The 22,969-nt window shown below is 45.8% G+C and overlaps 1 protein-coding gene across 1 annotated transcript; it reads right to left on the bottom strand.

Moving 5' to 3' along the window:
- Positions 1-1,513: 1,513 nt before the first annotated feature.
- THAP12 (THAP domain containing 12) lies at positions 1,514-22,238 on the bottom strand. The gene is made up of 5 exons (XM_065415557.1): positions 22,104-22,238; positions 9,244-9,364; positions 7,209-7,316; positions 6,115-6,151; positions 1,514-4,392 (listed from the first exon to the last, which is right to left on the bottom strand). The coding sequence occupies exons 1-5, from the start codon at positions 22,190-22,192 to the stop codon at positions 2,444-2,446; spliced, it is 2,304 nt and encodes a 767-aa protein (XP_065271629.1). The 5' UTR covers positions 22,193-22,238; the 3' UTR covers positions 1,514-2,443.
- Between the last annotated feature and the right edge of the window lie 731 nt (positions 22,239-22,969).

Below are 22,969 nucleotides of genomic sequence, written 5' to 3'. Positions count from 1 at the left end.
CATAAATTATGTGGTGTTAGCAGCATTCTATTAACATGAATATATACACACAGTGCATTAAAAAATATCCCACCAAAACAACTTTGCCTGATGTTGTGCATCAGGGAATTCAATAAATGTCGCCAGAATTGCACTTCAGTTTGTTAGTTAGCTACATTTCTACATTGAAAAATAAATGAAACAATGCTCATAAGTTTTTACCAAATAACCAAAATTGGGAATGCTCTCTAAAGGAAATTAAGCTAAGTCAGTTTGGGGTGTTCATCCTGTGGGACATCACCATTTTGCCCTTCCCATATTAATAAAAAGGAGGAAGGTCAGACTAGGGATAGTCCAAGTTCAACAGGTTTTCAAAAATGTGTCATGATTTTCTGTGTTCCAATTCATAAGTGGTATCAGTGGCAAAACACACACACAAAACAATCAACCAAAAAGGCACCTGTGCCACCACTGTAAGTGTGAACGGGGGCAGCTGTCCGTCATGTGTCGCATGGTTTGTACCTCACCATAGTCACAATTTAGTGATTCTCTGATTTTCCATTTGTGGAAGAGATACCTACACCTTCCATATGCTGTCTGAATGCAGTCCACTGCCTATGAGGAAGGCAGAATCCTGGGACTTTTCGTTGGATCTTCAATCAAGTCTTTGTTTGGGACATCACAAGCGGCCCATGATTCAAGCCAGCAAGTGCTAGCATCCTATACCTGTTACATTGACACATGGAGCCAGAAAGGCTTCCTGGATTTGAGATGGAAGAGTGGCAGTGAATTGAGGTCTTGGTGTATCAGCAGGTCCGGAGCAGCCAGGATCTTCTTGTACTCCCAGATCACAGGAGTGTCTCACCTGATGTTGGCAGGTGCAATGCCCGCCAAAACTGGGAACAATGGTATTGGCATTGATTTGAGAGATTTAAGATTCCTATAACAATGATTAAGATGGGAAAAATGCTACTTTCTCCATGTTTTTCACTTTGTATGTTTTACAGCACTATGTACATTGTGTCACACTCTCTCATGTATAATTAGTTTTCCCTGTTTGTGGGAATCTTTCCCACTGCAATTTGGGAGAGAAACATTTTTATTTCTTTTTAAAAAGAAATTAAGTGTGACCGTAAGTAAAAAAAAACCTACAAAAACTGGCCAGGGGAACTCAGGTGTAGTAACTAAAGTTACATTTTAATAAATTTTTTAATGACTACGTCCCATTCAAATAAAGTATTTTTATCTTGAAGAATGTTATATTTAAAGCTATGCTACAAGAAATTTTTAAAAACTCTTACACAATATAAGTGTACCATATACATGAAAGGTGATATTACATGTATCATTCCCAAACTAACGAGAAATTGAAATTTACTCCCATCTAACATTTTAATGTAATGCCACTGGATGGAACTGTATGAACAATATAAGCCAAAAATCACTTCATAAAAAACACTCTCTCCCCTCAGGAAGCATTGCTTTACTAATAAATATCAGTACTACTATAAAAAAAAAAAAAAAAAAAAAAAAGCAAATTCACATTTTATTTTAGATTGAAATAAAACTATACAAAATTGTTTACTTTGTGCCAAAAATAACAGCAATATTTTCCAAGTCACTTCTGGACAAACAACAAACTTATTTCTAATTTTTCCAGGGTATGTTTACAAATAAAGATGGGAGGCAATAGATACACTTTTGTGTAACAGTAAAGACAAAAACAAATAATTTTAGATGCTTATGGAATAAATTTTACAGTCAGTATCTTTCAGGGTTTTAGATTTAATATTCAATTCATACCTGTTAAAAGCGTAAAAAGAAAAAATAGTTGTGCGGCTCACACAAAGGAATGTAAACAATACAATCAGGTGATTGAGAAAGGCTAGCTCTTCCACTGAAACCTTAACGTACCTTCACACTCACTGATATTCACTTGATGTGGAGAACACAGTCCACAGTGTGATGACTGTGATAGAAGAATTCACTCTCCACTAAGTTATTCAAATATACCATTTCCATATTTTTTAAACAGTTTCCAAATAAACCAAAAATCCTAGTAGTAACTGGTAAGCAATGGATTTCATTCTACCTTGTTTTCCTGCATTTTTTTATGCATAAGTATGAAACAACTCCATAGGATCCACAGTGATCATAAATTACTTTTCCAAAATGACACAACAAAAATGAGCACCTAGTCATGCCAATCAGATGAAGCGTTTGAGAACTGTCTTTGTGAAGCACACTTGTTTATTTTCAAAGGTGTTTTTGTTCACATAATAGTAATTTAATGTGGATCAACAGAACAGAACTTGTGTTACTGGCCACTGCTTCTTCAATCTGAGGTCTAAAATGGAAATACAATTGTAATGATTAAGTAGATTACATACATTTTATAGTTTTCCTCTTGATGTTAAAGTCTGAATAGAAAAACTGTTTCAACAAACTGATTAAAGATTTTTTTCTAAGCATCTTCAGTTACTTCTGAATTGTTTGAGGGAAGAAAGTCTTCTTGAAATTCTACTTTGTCTGGATAGAGTTTGATGTAGGTGTCCACCATTAAATCCAAGTCATGTTTTATATCAAAGTTTATATTAAGCAAAGCTAAATTGCTTGACCTCTGTTCTGTCAAGGTGTTTTTCAGGTACGCCTTCAAGCGCTTTCGTCCTACTTCATATTTCTCATTCTCCACTTTCATCACTGGAAGGATGCACAGAACTTTAAGCAATGCATACACATTAGGGAAAAACTTTATGTCAGGCAAATGAAGTGCTTCATAAATGGTAGCTGGAAGCTCAATATCTTTTCCTCTATGCTTCCATTTGATTCTCCAACAATGAAGTTCTGCACAGAGTGTATCTGGATTAGGTAGGTCATTTTTGTACATATCAGCATGATGTTCCTCAGACGTATTAAATTTTAGTTGTCCCATGACTGAGGGCACTAAAGATAAACATTTAAGAGCTCTTAGGTGTTGTTCTGAGAATATATCTTTTAATTCCTGAATAATGTGCTCTACAGTTGGAACACTAAGTGCTTCTTTGTAGTAATTTTCTGATGTTACATCAGAGTCCAAACTACCTTGCTGTGCCCTGCGAAATTTTCCAGGGAGTTTAATTTGTACATCTAGCTTTGTGGCCAAATTTGTTGCTTCTTCAAACCAAAATTCATGATAAACTTCAATATTCTCCATCACTTCATTCAGCGAATGCAACACTGCTGTTAAGCTGCTGGCTGCAAAGAACACATCTGATGTTTGGCCTTGGAGATTTTTTCCAAAGGCTCTTGTAAAAGACAGAATGTTTTTCAGAACTACAACAGTGACGATGAAGTCAAAATCTGTTAATGCACTTGAAAGTACAAATGCTCGTCCAACAACGAAGTTACTCCACCTGACAGACACATCACTGCTTATACCATCCAAGCACAGTACCAGTGCTTGCATTAGGTCCACTAAAATCTCAAAAGTATCATGTCTACCTGTCCACTGAGAATGGCAAATCTCTTTCAGTTCATTACTCTTTTCCTCACTGTTCTGAAAAAGAACAGAGATTATGTTGTCCAGTTCTACTAACAACTGTGGTGACTGATTAAAAAACGAACAAACGTCTTCTATCGTCCCTAGAGCGATAGAAACGCCAACAACAGGGACTGATTTTGCCAACCATACATTTAGAGCACAAGAGGAACAGAGCGTGTACACAGCTTGTGGATACTTTTCCAAGAGTCTTGTAGCTACAATTTTCATTTTTGAAGCAAATCCACTGGAGACAATATAGGCTTGACCTCGACAGTACTCCATGTTTAGACCCCATTTTTCAATAATAGTTGTATGGAACTTAACAGCTAAAATTTCAGCATCTGCCTCATAAGGCAAAAACCCTACAAATTCTTCTCTCAGATTGTGGGACTCATCAACAAACCTGACCAACACTGGTAAGTGCTCCTCACCTGCTATATCTACTACCTCATCAGTGACAATGGAAAAGAAGTGGGAGTCTCTTACTTCCCTGAGCGTCTCTTCTCTTACACAGCTCTCACAGATCTCAAGCATCTGTTTCTGTTGCGTTTTAGAACAATACTCCAGGTTTACTGCAGCCATCTCAAACCGTTTTCTCAGAACCTCATCTCCAGCATTTATTCTGCATTCCAACAAAGCTTGAAAATTATCTGGGGTGAAGATACCTTCTGGAAGTTCATTAGCATTATGGCCGTCCAAAGGAATATTTTGTTTGCCCATGAGGATCAAAATTTCAAATAAAGATTTAAGGTAATCTTTGTTTTCCCTCTCTTCCAGCGTTAAAGGAACAACTTCCTCTTCTTGCTCTTCTCCGCCTTCTTCTGAAACAGTGTTCTGAGCACTGCTCTCATTCAACTCTTGATTTGCCTGTTCCCGTTCAAAGGCTTCATCAACTACAAAATAAAAGACATCACAAGCCTAAGACTTCTTCATATAGAAAGTTTGCTGCATTTACTTCCCCCATTACAACTATATTTATACAATTGCCGACTGGAAAATCCATAGTATTTACAATTTAATTAAACAGTGTCAGTGTGGGGCACTATTTGTAATATTATTGGACAGAATTAAAGTGGTTTCAGAGTAGCAGCCGTGTTAATCTGTATCCGCAAAAAGAACAGGAGTACTTGTGGCACCTTAGAGACTAACAAATTTATTTGAGCATAAGCTTTCGTGGGCTACAGCCCACTTCTTCGGATGCATAGAATGGAACATATATTGAGGAGATATATATACACATACAGAGAGCATGAAAAGGTGGGAGTTGTCTTACCAACTCTGAGAGGCCAATTAAGTAAGAGGGAAAAAAACTTTTGAAGTGATAATCAAGATAGCCCAGTACAGACAGTTTGATAAGAAGTGTGAGAGTACTTACATGGGGAGATAGATTCAATGTTTGTAATGGCTCAGCCATTCCCAGTCTCTGTTTAAGCCTAAGTTGATTGTATCTAATTTGCATGTCAATTCAAGCTCAGCAGTTTCTCGTTGGAGTCTGTTTTTGAAGCTTTTTTGTTGCAAAATTGCCACCTGCAGGTCTGTCATTGAATGGCCAGACAGGTTAAAGTGTTCTCCCACTGGTTTTTGAATGTTATGACTCCTGATGTCAGATTTGTGTCCATTAATTCTTTTGCGTAGAGACTGTCCGGTTTGGCCAATGTACGTGGCAGAGGGGCATTGCTCTACCTAACCTTACTGTACAAATTAAAAATAATGTACCGTATATACTCATTCATAAGCCGAATTGTTTTGGTAAAAAAGGGAAGCACCAGAGAAGGGGGTCGGCTTATGAACGGGTCTAGAGAGGGAGAGGTGGGACACAGCCCCCCCCCCCAACAGAGGGAGCAAAGAGAGGCAGCACAGCCAGCAGAGACAGAAGGGAAGAGGCGGGGCCAGAGTCTCTCCACTTCTGGCCACGCTGCTCTCCCCCCAGCCTCCACAGCAGCCGCAGCTCTGGGGCTGGCTGTGGCTGCGCCGCCCAGCCCACCGGAGCACACTGCGGCCGTGTCGCCCAGCCCAGCCCGTTGGAACATACTGCGGCCACGCCGCCCAGTCTGGCCCGCTGGAGCAGGCTGCGGCCACGCTGCCCAGCCTGCCGGAGCAGGTTCAGCCAGGCCAGAGACATCCTCCCCTGGCCCTCCCCAGATAAGGTGGAAAGGGATGGGATGGGGAGAGTGTGGGGGTCCCAGGCTAGGGGTGGGGTCATGTGGGGGGTGGTCACAGGGGTTACTCCCCTGACTCCCAGCTTCTCCCCCCAAAAAAATTTCCCCACCACTTGCTGACCCGGCCCGTCAGGGTAAGCAGCTGGCGTGCCGGGACACTTTGTTTACTTAGGTTTACCTCCATGCCTGCGGACGCTCGAGGTAAACAAACCATCTCGGACCACCAGCGGCTTATCCTGATGGCCCGGGAGCCAAAGTTTGCTGACCCCTGAATTATAGGGTCACCTTATGAACGGGTTATAAAAATTTTCCATTTTTACTTATCCATCTTAAGGGGGTCGGCTTATAAACAAACCGGCTTATGATATTTCATACTACCTTATTTGCCTAAACTAGTGCTATACCTAAAATCTATTCATCACTACAAACTCAAACTTAAATTTATTGGCCACTTACTCTTTTGCTGCTTCAATGTTCTTATTTCATCTTCACTCTTGGGGAAGAAAAAAAAGTTATGATACTGTCTGGCATATGGTCTCAAATTGCTGAAGAACTTCAAGACTAGCTATTAAAATTCTAAATAAAGCTGTTTTTGGAGTCCTAATACTTATTAGACAGGTGCTATGCATTCAGAAGAATCTGAATGTTTTCAGATATATCTCAGTGAGGGTACAGCAATAATGTCAAGTCTATCTGAAGATGTGTTGATCTATCACATAGTGGAACAGTACCCCAAAGTAAGTGGGAGTGAGCCCTGTCATTAAGAACATTGTACAGTTTTAATTTTGAAAGCACTAGATAATTAATTTTATGGAAGAATTTTGTTCTGGCAGGGAGATGTACTAAGTAAACTAGCAGAATTTTTTCAATTCTAATTGCTAGGATTTTATCATCATTACGTAGGCTTATCAAAACTATAAAGAAGTTTTTAGAAATCTGTAATGTTTTGCAAATGCCACTATAATTATGAAATGTTATAGCCCCTAATTTCCGTCACACATAAACATTTAGACCATACAAAACCTGCAGACAGGGTCTCTGTGAAACATACAATGGAGCCACTGGCAATCTGCTATTTCAGCAGAAGCTGCTTACTTCTGATTACAAACATTTAAAAAGGTGGTCACTATCATCCAACAATGAACTAAAAACAAAACAAACCAACTCTGGAATTCTGCCTAGTTCAAAACGCTAGACAGTAAAACGGTGATCATGCAAATCCACATACAGCAAGATTTTCAGTGGAAAATCTATGAAGTGCACCCATAATCTGTATCAAGTCTCTTCTAAACCAGCTCTGAGCAACACTTCTTTGTTTTATCATTTTCATTTCCTTAGATATTCCCTAATTCTATAAGTAGGTTATATTAGTTTAAGATTTTAATATTTAAATTTTCCAATAATGCCTACTATGATATTTTCTTCATAATGACACTCAGAAGGATACACAAGTGCAAGGTATTACGGTTATCTGGGCATCTCTACACAAATTCTATTTGCACTTGCTTGCTTTTACTGCCTTAGTACAAGAAGATTAAATTTAAACATACCAACTCTTTTATTCTCTTTCTGTGCCTGCTGTGTGGATTGTTCAAGTGACTTGTAAGGTCAAATATAGTTGGCACAGCATTATCTCGTAAAACTGTTCTGTAAGGACTCTGTAAAGAGAAAGATGTCTAGATCAGAAATTTCCTTTAAAAACGTTCTGTGTCTCAGTACAAAAATTATTAAACATAACAATTTCAAAGCTTAGGCTTACATTTTACCATTTATATTTGGAAGTCTGTCGTTTTGAACTTTACGTGGGCATTAAAGCTAGGCTGGTCTGTTTCCAGATAGTTTCACTTTGATTGTTTGATGCTGTAGTGGAATATTTTAACAAAAAAGTGGCACCCATAATCACCACTTATTATATAAAGGTCTCTTAAATCTATTTTTTATCTTTAGATCACACCATCTTCCCCCAATACAATGCTTTTACTTTAACTATTGCACATTTAAAAGCAATTATTCTGAAAGAAAGACCCCACCATGCATCATTAAGAAACCATTTTATGAAGAGGAAATTCTGCTTCTATCATGTTTTCTTCTTCGTTACTTATTTTCACTAGGGACAATTAAACAAATATTCTCTCTCCATGTAAAAGTTCATCTACTCCTGCATCTCAAGTCAGAGTGTCCACTTGTGACATAACTACTTTAAAATATCAGATGGATAATTATTATTTTAATTGCAGAATAAGCAGTAGCAGAAGCCTTCTACATAGTGTTTTCATACAAATGTCTCTGCTAAGAAAAACTTTATGCTCACATTTCCTATACAGAATATATTTCATAGTTTTGCATAAGGCATCAGATGCTCTTTAAGTACGGTATTCTATATAGCGAAAACATAAGCCAGCAAAGCTGATTATATTCTGCTAGCAACTGGATTCAGCTGATCATTCTCAAATATGTATTATTGCTTAAAAAAATCATCTCAAGCCAAACTAAACTTCATGAAATTCCAATTTTGATTACATATTAGTCCCTAAAATAGTTTTTTCTCGGACGCTGGCTGCTTTGACTCCCAGAGCTAAAACGCTGCCCTGCATATTTTTATATTAAGTAACATTATGTGGTTGAAAGACCATTTAAAACAGGAGTCATGCACATAAAAATCAAGAAATAGTATTCTGCCCACAAATTTAAGTTTGCTGTAAAACCCACGATCCTATTCCCACTGTCATGGGAACAGTTAAGTTGTCACTCCATTAGCTAAAGATACTACATAAAAATAGGAGTGAAACAGTTATCTTCACTTTAAAAATTTCTCTTTGATAAGACATCTCTATTTAAAAAAAGTAGAAAAAGACTTCTTGATCCTAAGGTTAATGTTTTAAGCAGGAAAATGAACTTAGGTACATTTTACACATAGATTCATAGATTCATAGATTCTAGGACTGGAAGGGACCTCGAGAGGTCATCGAGACCAGTCCCCTGCACGCATGGCAGGACCAAATACTGTCTAGACCATCCCTGATGGCCAACTCTCCTTTGAGTGCAAAGGAGTTGGGTTCCGTGTACATCAGCTGAACTGAACTGCAGTTGGGTTCCGTGTACATCAGCATTTTCCCAGGAACGTTACCAATGTCAGTGTCTGAGTTGATATGAAAGTCTAAATATTGTACAGTACCAGTTGGTTTCATAAGAGAGAGCCATAAAGCAGCACAACATTCATATCCATAAAGGGGCTTAAAGTCAAAATTCATATCTAAACAATAAGTGTTTTTGCACCCGAAAAGGGGAACCGAAATGATCAGCGCCTTAAAAAGTTCACACATTCACAGAAGAGCATGTTTGCAAACAGGGCTTCACAAGCTCATCACTTCTCTAATATGTACCCAGTTAGTTTCACCTGTTTCCATGGGCTCCCCTTCCAATTCCACAACCTGCTTGCACATCCTGTTTCACTATGAACAGCAGCTTCTGCCCTGGAGCAAATTTACCTTCACTTCTCCCTCATCAGGATTAGTTTAAACAAGGGATCAGATTGGGGGGTGGGGGGACACAATGTGAAATAGATGTTTAGTTGCCTTTACTTACGCTTCTACATATCATAGAGGTCTCAAAGTGTTTGGCACATAATCTGTAGTGCTTGTTCAGCTGATCTGGAGTTTTATCTTCTAAATCTGCCCTTCGACAGTTCTCCACCCACCTCTGACATCTGCATGTAAAACACAAACTTTAGTTACTTTAATAGTTTAAGTTTAAACAAAAAAGCCCCCTATAATTTCTAAGACAGTCACCATAAACAACATTTTTTTACATTAATGTTTGAAATAAGCCTTTTTATTCATTTTCAGGTGGGGGGTTGGGAGCTTATAGTCAAATTACAAGGAAAAAGGGGCGGGGGGGACGACACCCAAACATGTTCCTGTTTGAACCGTTTAAAAATTTTGCTTTTCTCTTTTTACTCAGTTTAACGCAACCTCAGATGCTTAAATATTTCAAACTTTTCCTCTAAGCAACATTTTTCTAACTACACCTCAGAAGCACAATGGTTTGTTGTGCAGTTGTTCGTGAGTGAAGACATGCTAACATTTTATTCCTGAAGAAAAACCATTTCCCTCCTCCCTTAATAAATCTGACAAGTTTTAAAAGAGTAGATTTTTTGACACAAAATACAATTTTGAGTATTTTTCTTGTTGGTGATTTCCAAGGGCAAAGCTATAATTTACAATGGATCTTTGAACACTAAAGTAAAAAAATGTCAAGTAGAAGACAGGCAATCCAGAGAATCATCTCAGTTTGAAATAAATCTTCAATAGACATACACTATATATATTATAAAACGTTTGGTTTTGTGCCATCTCAAGAACCTTGCTTACTTTTGTGTCACAGATCATAGGGCTTGAAAGAACTCTTGCTCTTAATAAGACCCCTTTTAAATCTGGAAGACAGTATTTTCTCTTGTGCATAAGACATGTTAAGGAGCAAATGATATAAACTTATTAGTTGGCTTTCCATTTATCCAATGGATATATTTAATCAAGTCTTTGCCAAGGACATTTTGAGCCAGCACATGCACAAGACTGATGCAAAATTACTATAATGAAGCTGATCTGCTATTTCATTTGTGCATGTCCCTCAGAAAAATGTCATTAATCTGTAAGTTTCTGGCAGCTATTATAATATCTTATTATTTTCCAAAAAATTGACTCTACCAACAAATAGAATTCTCTGGAAGGAGTATTATCTGTAGATATATGCTAATTGGTATTATGAAGTCTTCACTACATGACACCACAGAAGCCAATTATCACTACCAGGCAAATTGGTTGAAACTATAGTAAAGAACAGAATTGTCAGGCGTATAGATGAACATAATTTGTTGGGGAAGAGTCAACATGGTTTTTGTAAAGGGAAACCATGCCTCGTCAATCTACTAGAATTCTTTGAGGGGGTCAACAAGCATGTGGACACGGGTGATCCAGTGGATATAGTGTACTTAGATTTTCAGAAGGCCGTTGACAAGGTCCCTCACCAAAGGCTCTTCAGCAAAATAAGATGTCATGGGATAAGAGGGAAGGTCTGCTCATGGATCAGTAACTGCTTAAAATATAGGAAACAAAGGATAGGAATAAATGGTCAGTTTTCAGAATGGAGAGAGGTAAATAGTGGTGTCCCCCAGGGGTCTGTACTGGGATCAGTACTGTTCAACATATTCATAAGTGAACTGGAAAAAGGGTAAACAGTGAGGTGGCAAAACTACTCAACATCATTAAGTCCAAAGCAGATGGCGAAGGTACAAAGGGATCTCACAAAACTGGGTGACTGGACAACAAAATGGCAAATTAAATTCAATGTTAATAAATGCCAAGTAATGCACGTTGGAAAAAATAATCCCAACTATACATAGAAAATGATGGCGTCTAAATTAGCTGTTACCACTCAAGAAAGAGATCTTGAAGTCATTGTGGATAGTTCTCTGAAAACATGCACTCAATGTGCAGCAGCAGTCAAAAATCTAACAGAATGTTGGGAATCATTAGGAAAGGGACAGATAAGACGACAGCAACTATCGTATTGCCTCTATATCAGGGGTTCTCAACGTTTTGCTTTCTGAGTTTACCACAACATGCCATAAAAACTCCATGGCCCACCTGTGCCCCAACAACTGGTTTTCTGCATATAAAAGCCAGGGCGGCAGTAGGGGGTAGCAAGCCAGGCAATTGCCTGGAGCCCCACGCCACAGGGGCCCCCATGAAGCTACATTGCTCAGGCTTCCACTTCAACCTGAAGAGGTGGGGGGCTCAGGGACCTGAGCTTCAGCCCCATGCAAAGGGACTTCAGCTTTCTGCCCTGGGCCCAAGCAAGTCTAATGCTGGCCCTGCTTGGAGGCCCTCCTGAAACCCGCTTGAGGCCCCCTAGGGGGCACCAGACTCCTGGTTGAGAACTACTGCTCTATATAAATCCATGGTACGCCCACATCTTGAATACTGCGTGCAGATTTGGTCACCCCATCTCAAAAAAGATGTACTGGAAAAAGTACAGAGAAGGGCAACAAACATTATTAGGGGTATGGAACAGCTTTCATATCAGGAGAGATTAAGAAGACTGGGACTTTTCGGCTTGGAAAAAAGACGACTAAGGGTGGAGATGATAGAGGTCTATAAAATCATGACTGGTGGGGAGAAAGTAAATAAGGAAGTGTTATTTACTCCTTCTCGTAACACAAGAACTAAGGGTCACCAAATGAAATTAATAGGCACCGTGTTTAAAACAAACAAAAGGAAGTATTTTTTCACACAACGCACAGCCAACCTGTGGAACTCTTTGCCAGAGTATGCTGTATAGGTTAAGACTATAACAGGGTTCAAAAAAGAACTAAGTAAGTTCCTGGAGGATAGGTCCATCAGTGGCTATTAGCCAGTTTAGTCAGGCATGCAAAACCATGCTCTGAAGCAGGGGTGGCCAACCTGTGGCTCTTAGGAAGTTAATATGTGGCTCCTTGTATAGGCGCCAACTCCGGGGCTGGGCTATAGGTGCCAACTTTCCAATGTGCCGGAGGGCACTCACTGCTCAACCCCTGGCTCTGCCCCAGGCCCTACCCCCATTCCACCCCTTCCCCAAGGCCCCTGCCCCTTCCCCGAGTCTGTCAGGTCCTAGTTCTTCCCCCTTTCCCCCCCCGCCCCCAGCCTCCTGCATGCCATGAAACAGCTGATCATAGTGGGCAGGAGGCGCGGGGAGGGAGGCGAGGTGCTGATCGGCGGGGCTGCTGGCGGGTGGGAGGTGCTGGGGGCGGGAAGGGGAGGTGATGGCAGGCTGCAAATGTATTACTGTGGCTCTTTGGCAATGTACACTGGTAAATTCTGGCTCCTGCTCAGGCTCAGGTTAGCCACCCCTGCTCTGAAGTTACCTGGCCTCTGTTTGCCAGAAGCTGGGAATGGATCACTTGATGATTACCTGTTCATTCCCTCTGAAGCACCTGGCATTGGCCACTATCGGAAGACAGGATACTGGGCTAAATGGACCACTGGTCTGACCCAGTATGGCCATTCTTATCTTCAGTCTTTGAGATACAATATGATGCCTGAAAACCTACACAACTCCCATACAAGAGTAATGACTGGGTCACTATCATAATCATATAATTAGCTGTTCTATATCCACCAGCTCCCCCTTGACATATGCCCCAACCTAAACAAAGTCAAAGAGGACCACAGATGACTATATAGAATTACAGCATTATGATGGACACTATAGCAGTAACTCAGAAGGAACTCTCATTATAACTCCCATTTTCAGTGACAATTTTACTTCAACTGATCCAACTTCTAGCCACTCCCCAAAAGTTCTAAGCGGAGCTCAAATTTTTCACACTTAGTCTAGAGCTCTTTTTAAAAGATATTGTTTGTATTCTGGTAGGGCTCCCAGTGGTCATGGGACTGCCCCTCCTACAAACATAGAAGACACATTCCCTTCTCCAAAAAGTTATAGGAAAGGTGTGGAGAGATTTACAAACAAAAACATATACACCTCTACTTCGATATAACGCGACCCAATATAACACGAATTTGAATATAACGCGGCAAAGCAGTGCTCCGGGGGGCCAGGGCTGCGCACTCCGGTGGATCAAAGCAAGTTCAATGTAATGTGGTTTCACCTATAATGCGGTAAGATTTTTTGGCTCCCAAGGACAGCGTTATATCAAGGTAGAGGTGTACCATTTTACTAAAATTCATTACATCCTACCTCAGTCTATTCACTACTGAAATCCATTCAGCTATTAAAAAAAAAAAAAAATCTTCAGTCCACTTTAAAAACAAAACGAAATCCCCTCAGATCCTTGTTTTGCACTTACAATTGACAATTTCAAAAAGTAAATACAGAGTCCTTGTTAAGAAAAGTGTACTTTTTGCAAAATTGGGGGAAAGGAGGGGAAAATATTAACAAACATGTTGCAAATAAATGAAGATAACTAATAAAGAAAATGGCATACTGCACAAGCTAAGGATCGCTAGTTCAAAGTGCAATGAAAAATAACCTTATTTCTGCTGACTTCTCTTATCCTCAGGACCCTCCCAGATTCAATCAATTCATCCTTCCACCCTCACTCTACTTTATAAACTACAGAATGAGAGTCCCAAAAGTTTGGCTGTTTGGTTCACGTGAAATGTGAAGTTTCAGTCACTGAGCCCAAAAGACTTAGGTTTATTAGGCTGAATGAGAAAGACAACTAGGCTTGCACTCTTTTTGGACCACAACGTCTGTAGCAGTTTCAAGTTTCATACATGCTGTAGGTGCAACAGACTGGTGACATACCAGTGGAAGGTGTAAAGAATGTGAAAGGAATGTTATGTGCAATCTATGGGGTTATACACTACTTTTAATAAACTGACTTGCAGGAGGTATGGGGGCGAAGAGAAGCAGAATTGGCAGACTGGCAGATCCTGCAGTCACTGCCTACTTTCACTTCAGCAATAATGTATCCTGTTCCAGTCCTGTATTCAGTCAGAAGAATGATACAGGCTAACTCTGAGGGACCAAAGCAGGAAAAATACAGCAGCAGGAGCCTAGAACTCAACACCCAGTAACTACACAACAGACCTGTGACAGTGTATCTTCCAAACACCAATTAATTAAAAAAAATGCTTATTTTAGAAGAATGGAGAAATTTTATACTGATACTTTCAGTAAGTAGCTCATTTATATACCACAGTGGAAACATAGCAAAACCAAACATTTTTGGTAATGCCAGAAAATGCAAAACTTTCTTTCAAGTTCAAAAGAAAGCAATCAGTAACTAAGGGGATGTCTACACTATGAAATTAGGTCGATTTTATAGAAGTCGATTTTTAGAAATCGATTTTATACAGTCAAATTGCGTATGTCCCAACTAAGCATATTAAGTCGGTGGAGTGCATCCTCACTACCGCGGCTAGCATCGATTACAAAGCGGTGCACTGTGGGTAGCTATCCCACAGTTCCTGCAGTCTCCGTTGCCCATTGGAATTCTGGGTTAAGCCCCCAATGCATGATGGGGAAAAACATTGTCACAGGTGGTTTGGGGTACATGTCGTCAGTCACCCCTCCCTCCGTGAAAGCAACGGCAGACAATCGTTTTGCGCAGAAGTCACAGAGGGCACGAAATCCATGACAAACTCGTAGCATTACTCATAATTTGTGTCAAGCTGCATTAGGATGGTAACTGAAATTTAAATAAACACAAAATAGCATATCAGATTTTTATTAAAACAAAACAAGCCCTTAATAGAATGCATTTATAAAGCTCAACCTCAAAAGTTAAATGTTTTTCCCCCGTTCTTTCTTTATATAGAAAAGCACCTGTTAACTCAAAGTTTTTGGATAGAGGTTCATGGATTCAACCGATTTATTTTTATTTAAATGTTTTGAGAGAATACAAGTCTAGGCCTTAACATATTTTGTATTAAATTCAAATTTCATTTTGAACAGGTTTAAAGGAATAAATTATAAATTTAAATAATCAAAAAAATCTTTTTCTTTAAAAAAAAAAAAAAAATCATTGATTTTTAACCACCCTGCCAGAGGTCAATAAGTGCTCTAAAGCAGTGTTTTTCAAAGTTTGGGTTGCGACCCAGTACTGGGTCACAGCATGTAAGACACTGGGTTGCCTTCCTCAGCACCCAGGGACCCTAGCGGCTCTGGTCAGCATTGCCAACCGGGACGTTAAAAGCTAAGGCAGGCTAGTGCCTACCTGTTCCGACACTGTGCTGCACCCTGGAAGTGGCCAGCAGCAAGTCCAGCTCCTAGGCGGGAGGGGCCACAGGACTCCGTACACTGCCCCCACCCTGAGCACCGGCCAATGGGAGCTGGTGAGGGCGGTGCCTGCGGGCAAGAGTCACATGCCTCTGCCTCATAGTCAGACCTGCTGCTGGCCACTTCCAGGGCCTGCCTCTGAACCCCAGCTGCGCCACTGACTGGGAGCCGCTGAAGGTAAGTAGGTGCCCCAATCCCTGGCTCTGAGCCCCCCAAACCCAGAACCTTTTCCTTGACCCCAAACCCCTCATCCCCAGCCTCACCCCAGACCCTGTACTCCCAGCCCAGAATCCTGACTCCCTCCCGCACCTCAAATGGCTGCCCCAACCCAGAGCTCCCTCCCACACCCTGAACCCCTCATTCCCAGCCCCACCCCACAGCCCTCACCCCACTCCCCAACCCTCTGTCCCTCCCACACCCCTCATCCCCAGCTCCGTTGGGTCGCAAGCATCAACAATTTTCTTCAACTGGGTCTCCCCCCAAAAAGTTTGGTCTTTAGAGCAGTGGTTTTCAATCTGGGAACCTCTGAACAAAGTTGCTTTAGCAATAAAAGAGAGAGTGATAAAACAAAATGAATTTATTCTAATTACTTGATAATTATAAAAAGGACTTCCAAGGAAGGAACGGTCTGGGTATACTTGGTCCTGCCTCAGGAAGAGGGCTATAGATGACCTCTCTAGGTCCCTTCCATCCCTACATTTCTATGATTTCATGACTTGGAAGCACTATATAAATGTTAAATATAATTAAAATGAAAAATGTGACCAAAGCAGAACTGTATAGGTTTCAGAAAAAATAAAAACTGTTGAGAGCTACCTCTGTGTAATACTTGCATGGCATGCTATCTACCTCCCAGTTTTCTGAGTGGGTCACATAACTGTTGTACACTTTTCATAAGTGCTAAAGTATTGAGTGGAAGATAAGAGGAAAATTTTAAGCACGAAACAAATATTCTTATGAAGGGAATAATTATAGACACTCCATTAAAAATATGGTAAAGTAACTCCATGTCATTTTAATGTATTAGATTAAAATTCTTTTCCAGCCTCTTCCTACCACTTTTCAGTTAAACTATCAAGACTCAGTGCAAATAATTATAATCCTGATGATGCAAAAAACTTATATATTTGCTTAATTTTACACAAAGCAAGTAGTCTTCTTGACCTCAGTGGGATTATACACAGTGTGTCAAGTTAAGCACATGCCTGAGTTTTTGCAGATTTGGGGCCTATATTACTACATTTGTTTCCAAAGATCACAGTTCTCTAAGGAAATGCTTTCCTGCCCCGCCCCACCCCCCATCACTATAATATTTAGCCCCTTTTCTTATAATTGTGCACAATGGGAGGACAGCTGTCCTCATTCTTAAATATTTATGCTAATAAAGATTAAGAGACTGAAGGCATGGAAAATTTACCAAAAACTGTTCATGCCCAGGCTAGGCACAGTACAACAACCCAAGATGAACAGGCATAAATCATGAAGATCAGCTATTTTAGAATAAACAGATTTGCAATAAAATGTAGTTAGTAGTGAGTTTATGGCACTAAAGACAGAATGTGCAAAAATACATGCAGTTACGTTCATATGTATAATGATTACACTACACCGGAGTACAAAAAGGCTGTAAGTGCAGCAACCAAGATATACATAACAACGCATTCAACTTAAAAGCAAACTAATGCATTTAAATTTTATACAAGTGTCTGCTTTCAGGAGCAGGTATTGTGACACATTACAGTTGAGATACAATATTGTTTACAGGTCTGTCGCATCTTACGCTGGGGTTAAGTTCCGCAGTCAGCGCGTAAAGCGAAAATCGCGTATAGTCAAAATTACATTGAGTGTAATGGCGGGCGGAATTGCCCGCCCTACAGGTACAGTATTAAAATTGTTATTTTTCTCTTTTCTTTTTTTTGTTTTGTTTTTGCCGACCGCGTAAAGCTGAAATCGCGCATGTTAAATGCGCGTAAGATGCGACAGACCTGTATTTTTCTAAGGGTCTTCAAACAACTGATAACTTTCACGTGGAATGAAAAACTGCAAAGGGTAGTTTCAGAGTTGTAGCCGTGTTGGTCTGTATCAGCAAAAACAACGAGGAGTCCTTGTGGCACCTTAGAGACTAACAAATTTATTTGGGCATAAGCTTTCGTGGGCTAGAATTCACTTCATCAGATGCATGGAGTGGAAAATGCAGTAGCAGTTATATATACATGGTAATCTTTTCTTGTACTATGTATATATACACCTGCTACTGCCTTTTACACTCCATGCATCTGATGAAGTGGGTTCTAGCCCACGAAAGATTATGCCCAAATAAATCTGTTAATCTCTAAGGTCCCACAAGGACTCCTCGTTGTTTTTGCAAAGGGTAGTGTTGTTAATTTGAAATATATTCAAACACATTAATATATTCTACTTTCTAACAGGCATACTATCCACGATAAACTGTATGTTTTTCAAAAACGTCTATACTGCCAACACAGAGAGTATCTATATCAGGCCTGCACAACACGCGGCCCGCGGGCCATGGGCCCACTGTGCGGCCCGCGGGCAAGCGGTGGGGGGCGGTTTCCGGGTTCACCCCCTGCCCGGGGGGCCCGACCTCACAGCCCCGCGCGCCGCGCTCTGACTGCCCTGACAGTCAGAAGCGCGGCTGCCGGGTTCGCCCCCTGCCCCGCGCTTCTGACTGTCAGGGCAGTCAGAGCGCGGCGCGCGGGGCTGAGGTCGCCCCCCCCCCCCCCCCGCCGGCAGGGGGCGAACCCGGCAGCCGCGCTTCTGACTGTCAGGGTAGTCAGAGCGCGGCGCGCGGGGGGGGGGGGTGTGACCTCAGCCCCGCGCGCCGCGCTCTGACTGCCCTGACAGTCAGAAGCGCGGCTGCCGGGTTCGCCCCCTGCCCCGCGCTTCTGACTGTCAGGGCAGTCAGAGCGCGGCGCGCGGGGCTGAGGTGGCCCCCCCTCCCCCCCCGCCGGCAGGGGGCGAACCCGGCAGCCGCGCTTCTGACTGTCAGGGCAGTCAGAGCGCGGCGCGCGGGGCTGTGAGGTCGGCCCCCCGGGCAGGGGGTGAACTCGGAAACTGCCCCCCACCGCGGGCTGTGAGGTCGCCCCCCCCCCCCCCCCGCACACGCGTCGCCATCTCCCGCGCCTCCTGCCTGGCGTCCAGCGTCACTTCCGGGGCTGCTGAGGCGGGAAGCGCTGGCTGGGCACGAGGCAGACCTGGTAAGTCCGAGCGAGGGGGGAGGCATCCGGCCTGGGCTCTAGCCGCAGCTCACGGGGGCTGGGGTCAGGGGGATGTCCGGGGGATGTCCGGGTCAGGGGGATGTCCAGCTCAGAGGGGCTGGGCTCAGAGCTAGGGGTCAGGGCTGCGGGGGGATGGGGTCGGGGGGGGTGTCTGGCTCAGAGGGGCTGTGCTCGGAGCTGGGGGTCAGGGCTGCTGGGGGATGGGGTCGGGGGGTGCTTAGCTCAGAGGGGCTGGGCTCGGAGCTAGGGGTCAGGGCCGGGGGGGGCTGGGTTCAGGGGGTGTCCGGCTCAGAGGGGCTGTGCTCGGAGCTGGGGGTCAGGGCTGCTGGGGGATGGGATCGGGGGGTGCTTAGCTCAGAGGGGCTGGGCTCGGAGCTAGGGGTCAGGGCTGGGGGGGGGCTGGGGTCAGGGGGTGTCCGGCTCAGAGGGGCTGTGCTCGGAGCTGGGGGTCAGGGCTGCTGGGGGATGGGGTCGGGGGCTGCTCAGCTCACAGGGGCTGTGCTCGGAGCTGGGGGTCAGGGCTGGGGGGGGATGCCCAGCTCAGAGAGCCTTACCATGCTGCTAACCCCCGCCTCCCCCGTCTCCCAGAGCCTCAGCGCGCCGCGTCCAGGAGCGGCCCTGGACAGCGCTGCAGCGGCCTGGCTCCAGCGGGACGTGAGCTCCCGCTGCTCGGCTGCAGCTCGCAGCCCCGCCCTCTTACCACACGGCTCTGAGCGGGAGGAGCTCAGGCCTCTCTGGAGCAGCGCCGCTGCAGCGCTGTCCAGGGCTGCTCCTGGACGCGGCGCTAGGATGACCAGACGTCCCGATTTTATCGGGACTGTCCTGATATTTGCTTGTTTGTCCCGCGTCCTGAACGATGTTCGGTCGGGACACTGGACAAACAAACAATTTTGCCCTCTGCTCCGGCGCACAGGCGGAGCCCGGAGGGGCTCTCACCCCCCCCCGCCCCACTCCGCCTCCTCCTTCCCCCATTGGATCTCTCCCCAAATCCCTGCCCCCAGCCCCGCCCCGCCCCCTCACTGCCCCATTGGATCCCGAGCCGGGCCTGGGGAGGAGATGCCCCTGTGCAGCAGCCTGGGCACACGGGCCATGGCCGGCCGGGGCCGGGAGCGCTGCAGTGCAGCGCGGCGGCTGCTCCAGCCCTGCAGCCCACGGGGCAGCACGGTGCGTCCGGGGGCAGCGCGGAGCGGGCAGGGCCCGGGTGGGCGGCGCGGCCCGGGGGTGTGGGCCACCCATCAGAGACACGCGGCGGAGAGGGGCTGCCGGGGCGAGACTTGTCCCAGGCGGGGCGGCCGGCGTACAGGGGCGAGGAGCCGGTCAGGGTCCCCCAAACCGATAAACTTCCCCGCCGCTGCCGGGGAGCCCCGCACCTCTCCCGCTCGGCTGCGCTCCAGCGGGCCGGGGGGCCAGAGGCTCCGCGGGGAAGGCAGCTAATGCCCCCGGACCCTCCAACGGCTGGATGAGCTAATTCCCGAGAAGACCAGCAGGAGGCGCCGCCGGGGTGAGTCCTGCTTGCTTACACGGGGGCTGGGCGGCGCTGGGGGGGGGGGGAGATGGGGTTCGGCGGGGCTGGGTGGCGCGCGGGGGGGGGGACGGGACGTTTCAGTACGGCCGGGGGGTTTCGGCCCTCGGCTATTTTCTTTGGAGTAATATGGCCCTCGCCGCTTTACGAGTTGTGCAGGCCTGATCTATATCAAACTGCCACTCAATAGCCAGCAGTCAAAAAATGCGTATGATTTAGAGAATTTGGGGAAGATACATATCTATCTATCTATCTGTATTGCACATGTGCTTTTTCAACCGGTCATCATCCAGACCTTGCAACAATGGCTCCTGGCAAATTAACAGTGCAACTCAACAGACAGCACCAAATCTCTTCCATTTTGCAGAAATTGCAGCCAACTTCGTAATTGTGTAGGAAAGTGTACTCCACAGAGATGATGGGTCTCAGCAAGCACTATTCCATCTCGATTCAAGAGGCAGACTGTAGAGATGGTGCGCCCTCAGCAGGCAGAGGACTGTTGATTCAAGGAGCCAATTCTTCCAGTATAGTAAAGGGTAGATTTGCCACAGACTGCATTACAGAATTCTGCAGACTGTATACAGCGAGTGGAATGCATTTTGACCACCCTAGTTTAAGTAGACGGCATCATATTCAACTGGGCAAGTTTGACAACCTCTCTTACAACCACATTTTCAAAAGCAGCCATTGCCATCAAGTACTTGAGTTATGAAGTGCTCAGCTTGGGACAGTCTGGGACCGATTTTCAGAAGTGCTGAGCATCCATAATTCCCACTGAAATCATCTAGAGTTGCAACTCCTCTGAAAACAAGGCCCAAGCAAACAACCAAGAAGAGAGACAACCCGAATCCGTGAAAATATTGGCCATCATTACTTGTTAGACTAAAGAAAATGAACATCGGCCTTTGAAGGGCACAGCTCACTGGTAGCAAGATACACTACTGGGGCGTTAAATGAATTTAAATGCTTTTGTGGAGCCTGTATCTGTGTTTCACAAATGAGCCGGTGTCTACCTCTTTCACACCGGAGCTCTTACATGGGAGCTCATGACTGTCACCTCCCCCCTCCTGTCTCACTCTCATGCCCGCCCCCTCCCTCCTCCCAGATCCCTGGCTCTGCCCAGCCCACCCCCTGCCCGCCTCACCCCCCCAGTCCCGTGGCTCTGCCCAGCCCACTCCCTGCCCGCCTCACCCCCCCAGCCCCGTGGCTCTGCCCACCCCACCCCCTGCCCGCCTCACCCCCCCAGCCCCGTGGCTCTGCCCAGCCCACCCCCTGCCCGCCTCACCCCCCCAGCCCCGTGGCTCTGCCCAGCCCACCCCCTGCCCGCCTCACCCCCCCAGCCCCGTGGCTCTGCCCAGCCCACCCCCTGCCCGCCTCACCCCCCCAGCCCCGTGGCTCTGCCCAGCCCACCCCCTGCCCGCCTCACCCCCCCAGCCCCGTGGCTCTGCCCAGCCCACCCCCTGCCCGCCTCACCCCCCCAGCCAGGCTCTTGCCGACACGCGCTCTCAACCCCTGCGCCCGTCACTCACCCAGCGACACACCCCCGCCCCGCCCCGCCCCCACGGCCCTGGGCCGTGTCTGCGCAGCCGCCCGGCCGCCCCCCAGCCACAGGCCGGCGGAGGGTGGCCTGGAGCCCCGCCCCGCGGGAGCAGCGCGCGAGGCCTCCTGAGTCCTCAGGCGAGCGGGTCGCCTCTGCGGGCGGGGAAGGCGCCAGCCCGTCCCGCCCCACACAGCCCCCTGGCGGGGAGGGCCCGGCCCGCGCCCAGGTGAGGAGCGGCCCCAGAACGGGAGGGAGGCCGCCCAGGCTGGGCGCTCCCGGGGTCTCCTCCCGGCCGGGCCCGGCCCAGGCCCGCACGCGGGGGCCGCGGCCAGGCCGGAGCGGGGCTGCCCGTGGGTCTCACCTGACCGGGTCCCGCGGGAAGCGGAAGAAGGCCAGGTCGGACTGGGTGCTCTTGCGGGTGCAGTTGGGAGCCGCGCAGAAGTTCGGCATGGTCCCCGTGCCGGGGTCTCTGCCCCTTTAAATCCGCGCTCCCTCCGGGCGGGGGGGGGAAGCGGCTCTACACTGCTGTGAGCGGCCGGGAGGATTCACCGCCACCCTCCGCCGGGACAGAGCCGCCTCCTTCCCACCGTGCACCACGCCAGACAGCGCGGTAGCGCGCATGCGCCGCAAGCCGTACGGGCGACCCGGAGGAGATGCAGGGTGCGCATGCGTGGTTTTTTTTTGTTTTGTTTTTAAAGAGAACAAGCGTTGGAAAAGCGCTCCCGTGTTCCCGCCACCGAGCTGGCAGTGCGCATGCGCCTGGCGCAGCGAGCAGAAAGGGACGCGCATGCGCAGAAGACACTGATGGGAGGGTAGCAAGATGCTAGAGTAGCGCAGCCTTTCAGCCGGGCAGCAGCTGCCTAGTCCAGAGGGCCAGGTTTATATGGGCAGGAGATGGGCTGAGCCTGGAGAATGCAGCTAGCCCTATAGTGGGGCTGAGGCCCATGCTGGAGGCAGAGGAGCTATAACTACCTATCCTCTGCCACAGCTGATGCCTTAGCTACCTGTGTTCTCCATGGGTCACTGGGGTGTCTAAGCTCCGCTCTCCCTTGGCCCTACCACCCACTGTTACAAGTATCACCTGTGTGTTTTAGGAACTTGATTTGGACAAGTAACCCGCTGAGTTTAAATTTGGAGTTCTCCCTTGAAAGTAACTCCCGGTGTTATAAATTTGCCACCGTCAAATGTAATGGGCTTTGCCTTTTTTTCCTGTTTAAAATTAAAAAA

This window comes from Emys orbicularis, chromosome 1 (assembly GCF_028017835.1).
Source record: "Emys orbicularis isolate rEmyOrb1 chromosome 1, rEmyOrb1.hap1, whole genome shotgun sequence".
NCBI lineage: Eukaryota > Metazoa > Chordata > Testudines > Emydidae > Emys > Emys orbicularis.
This window is presented reverse-complemented; position numbering and strand designations above follow the sequence as displayed.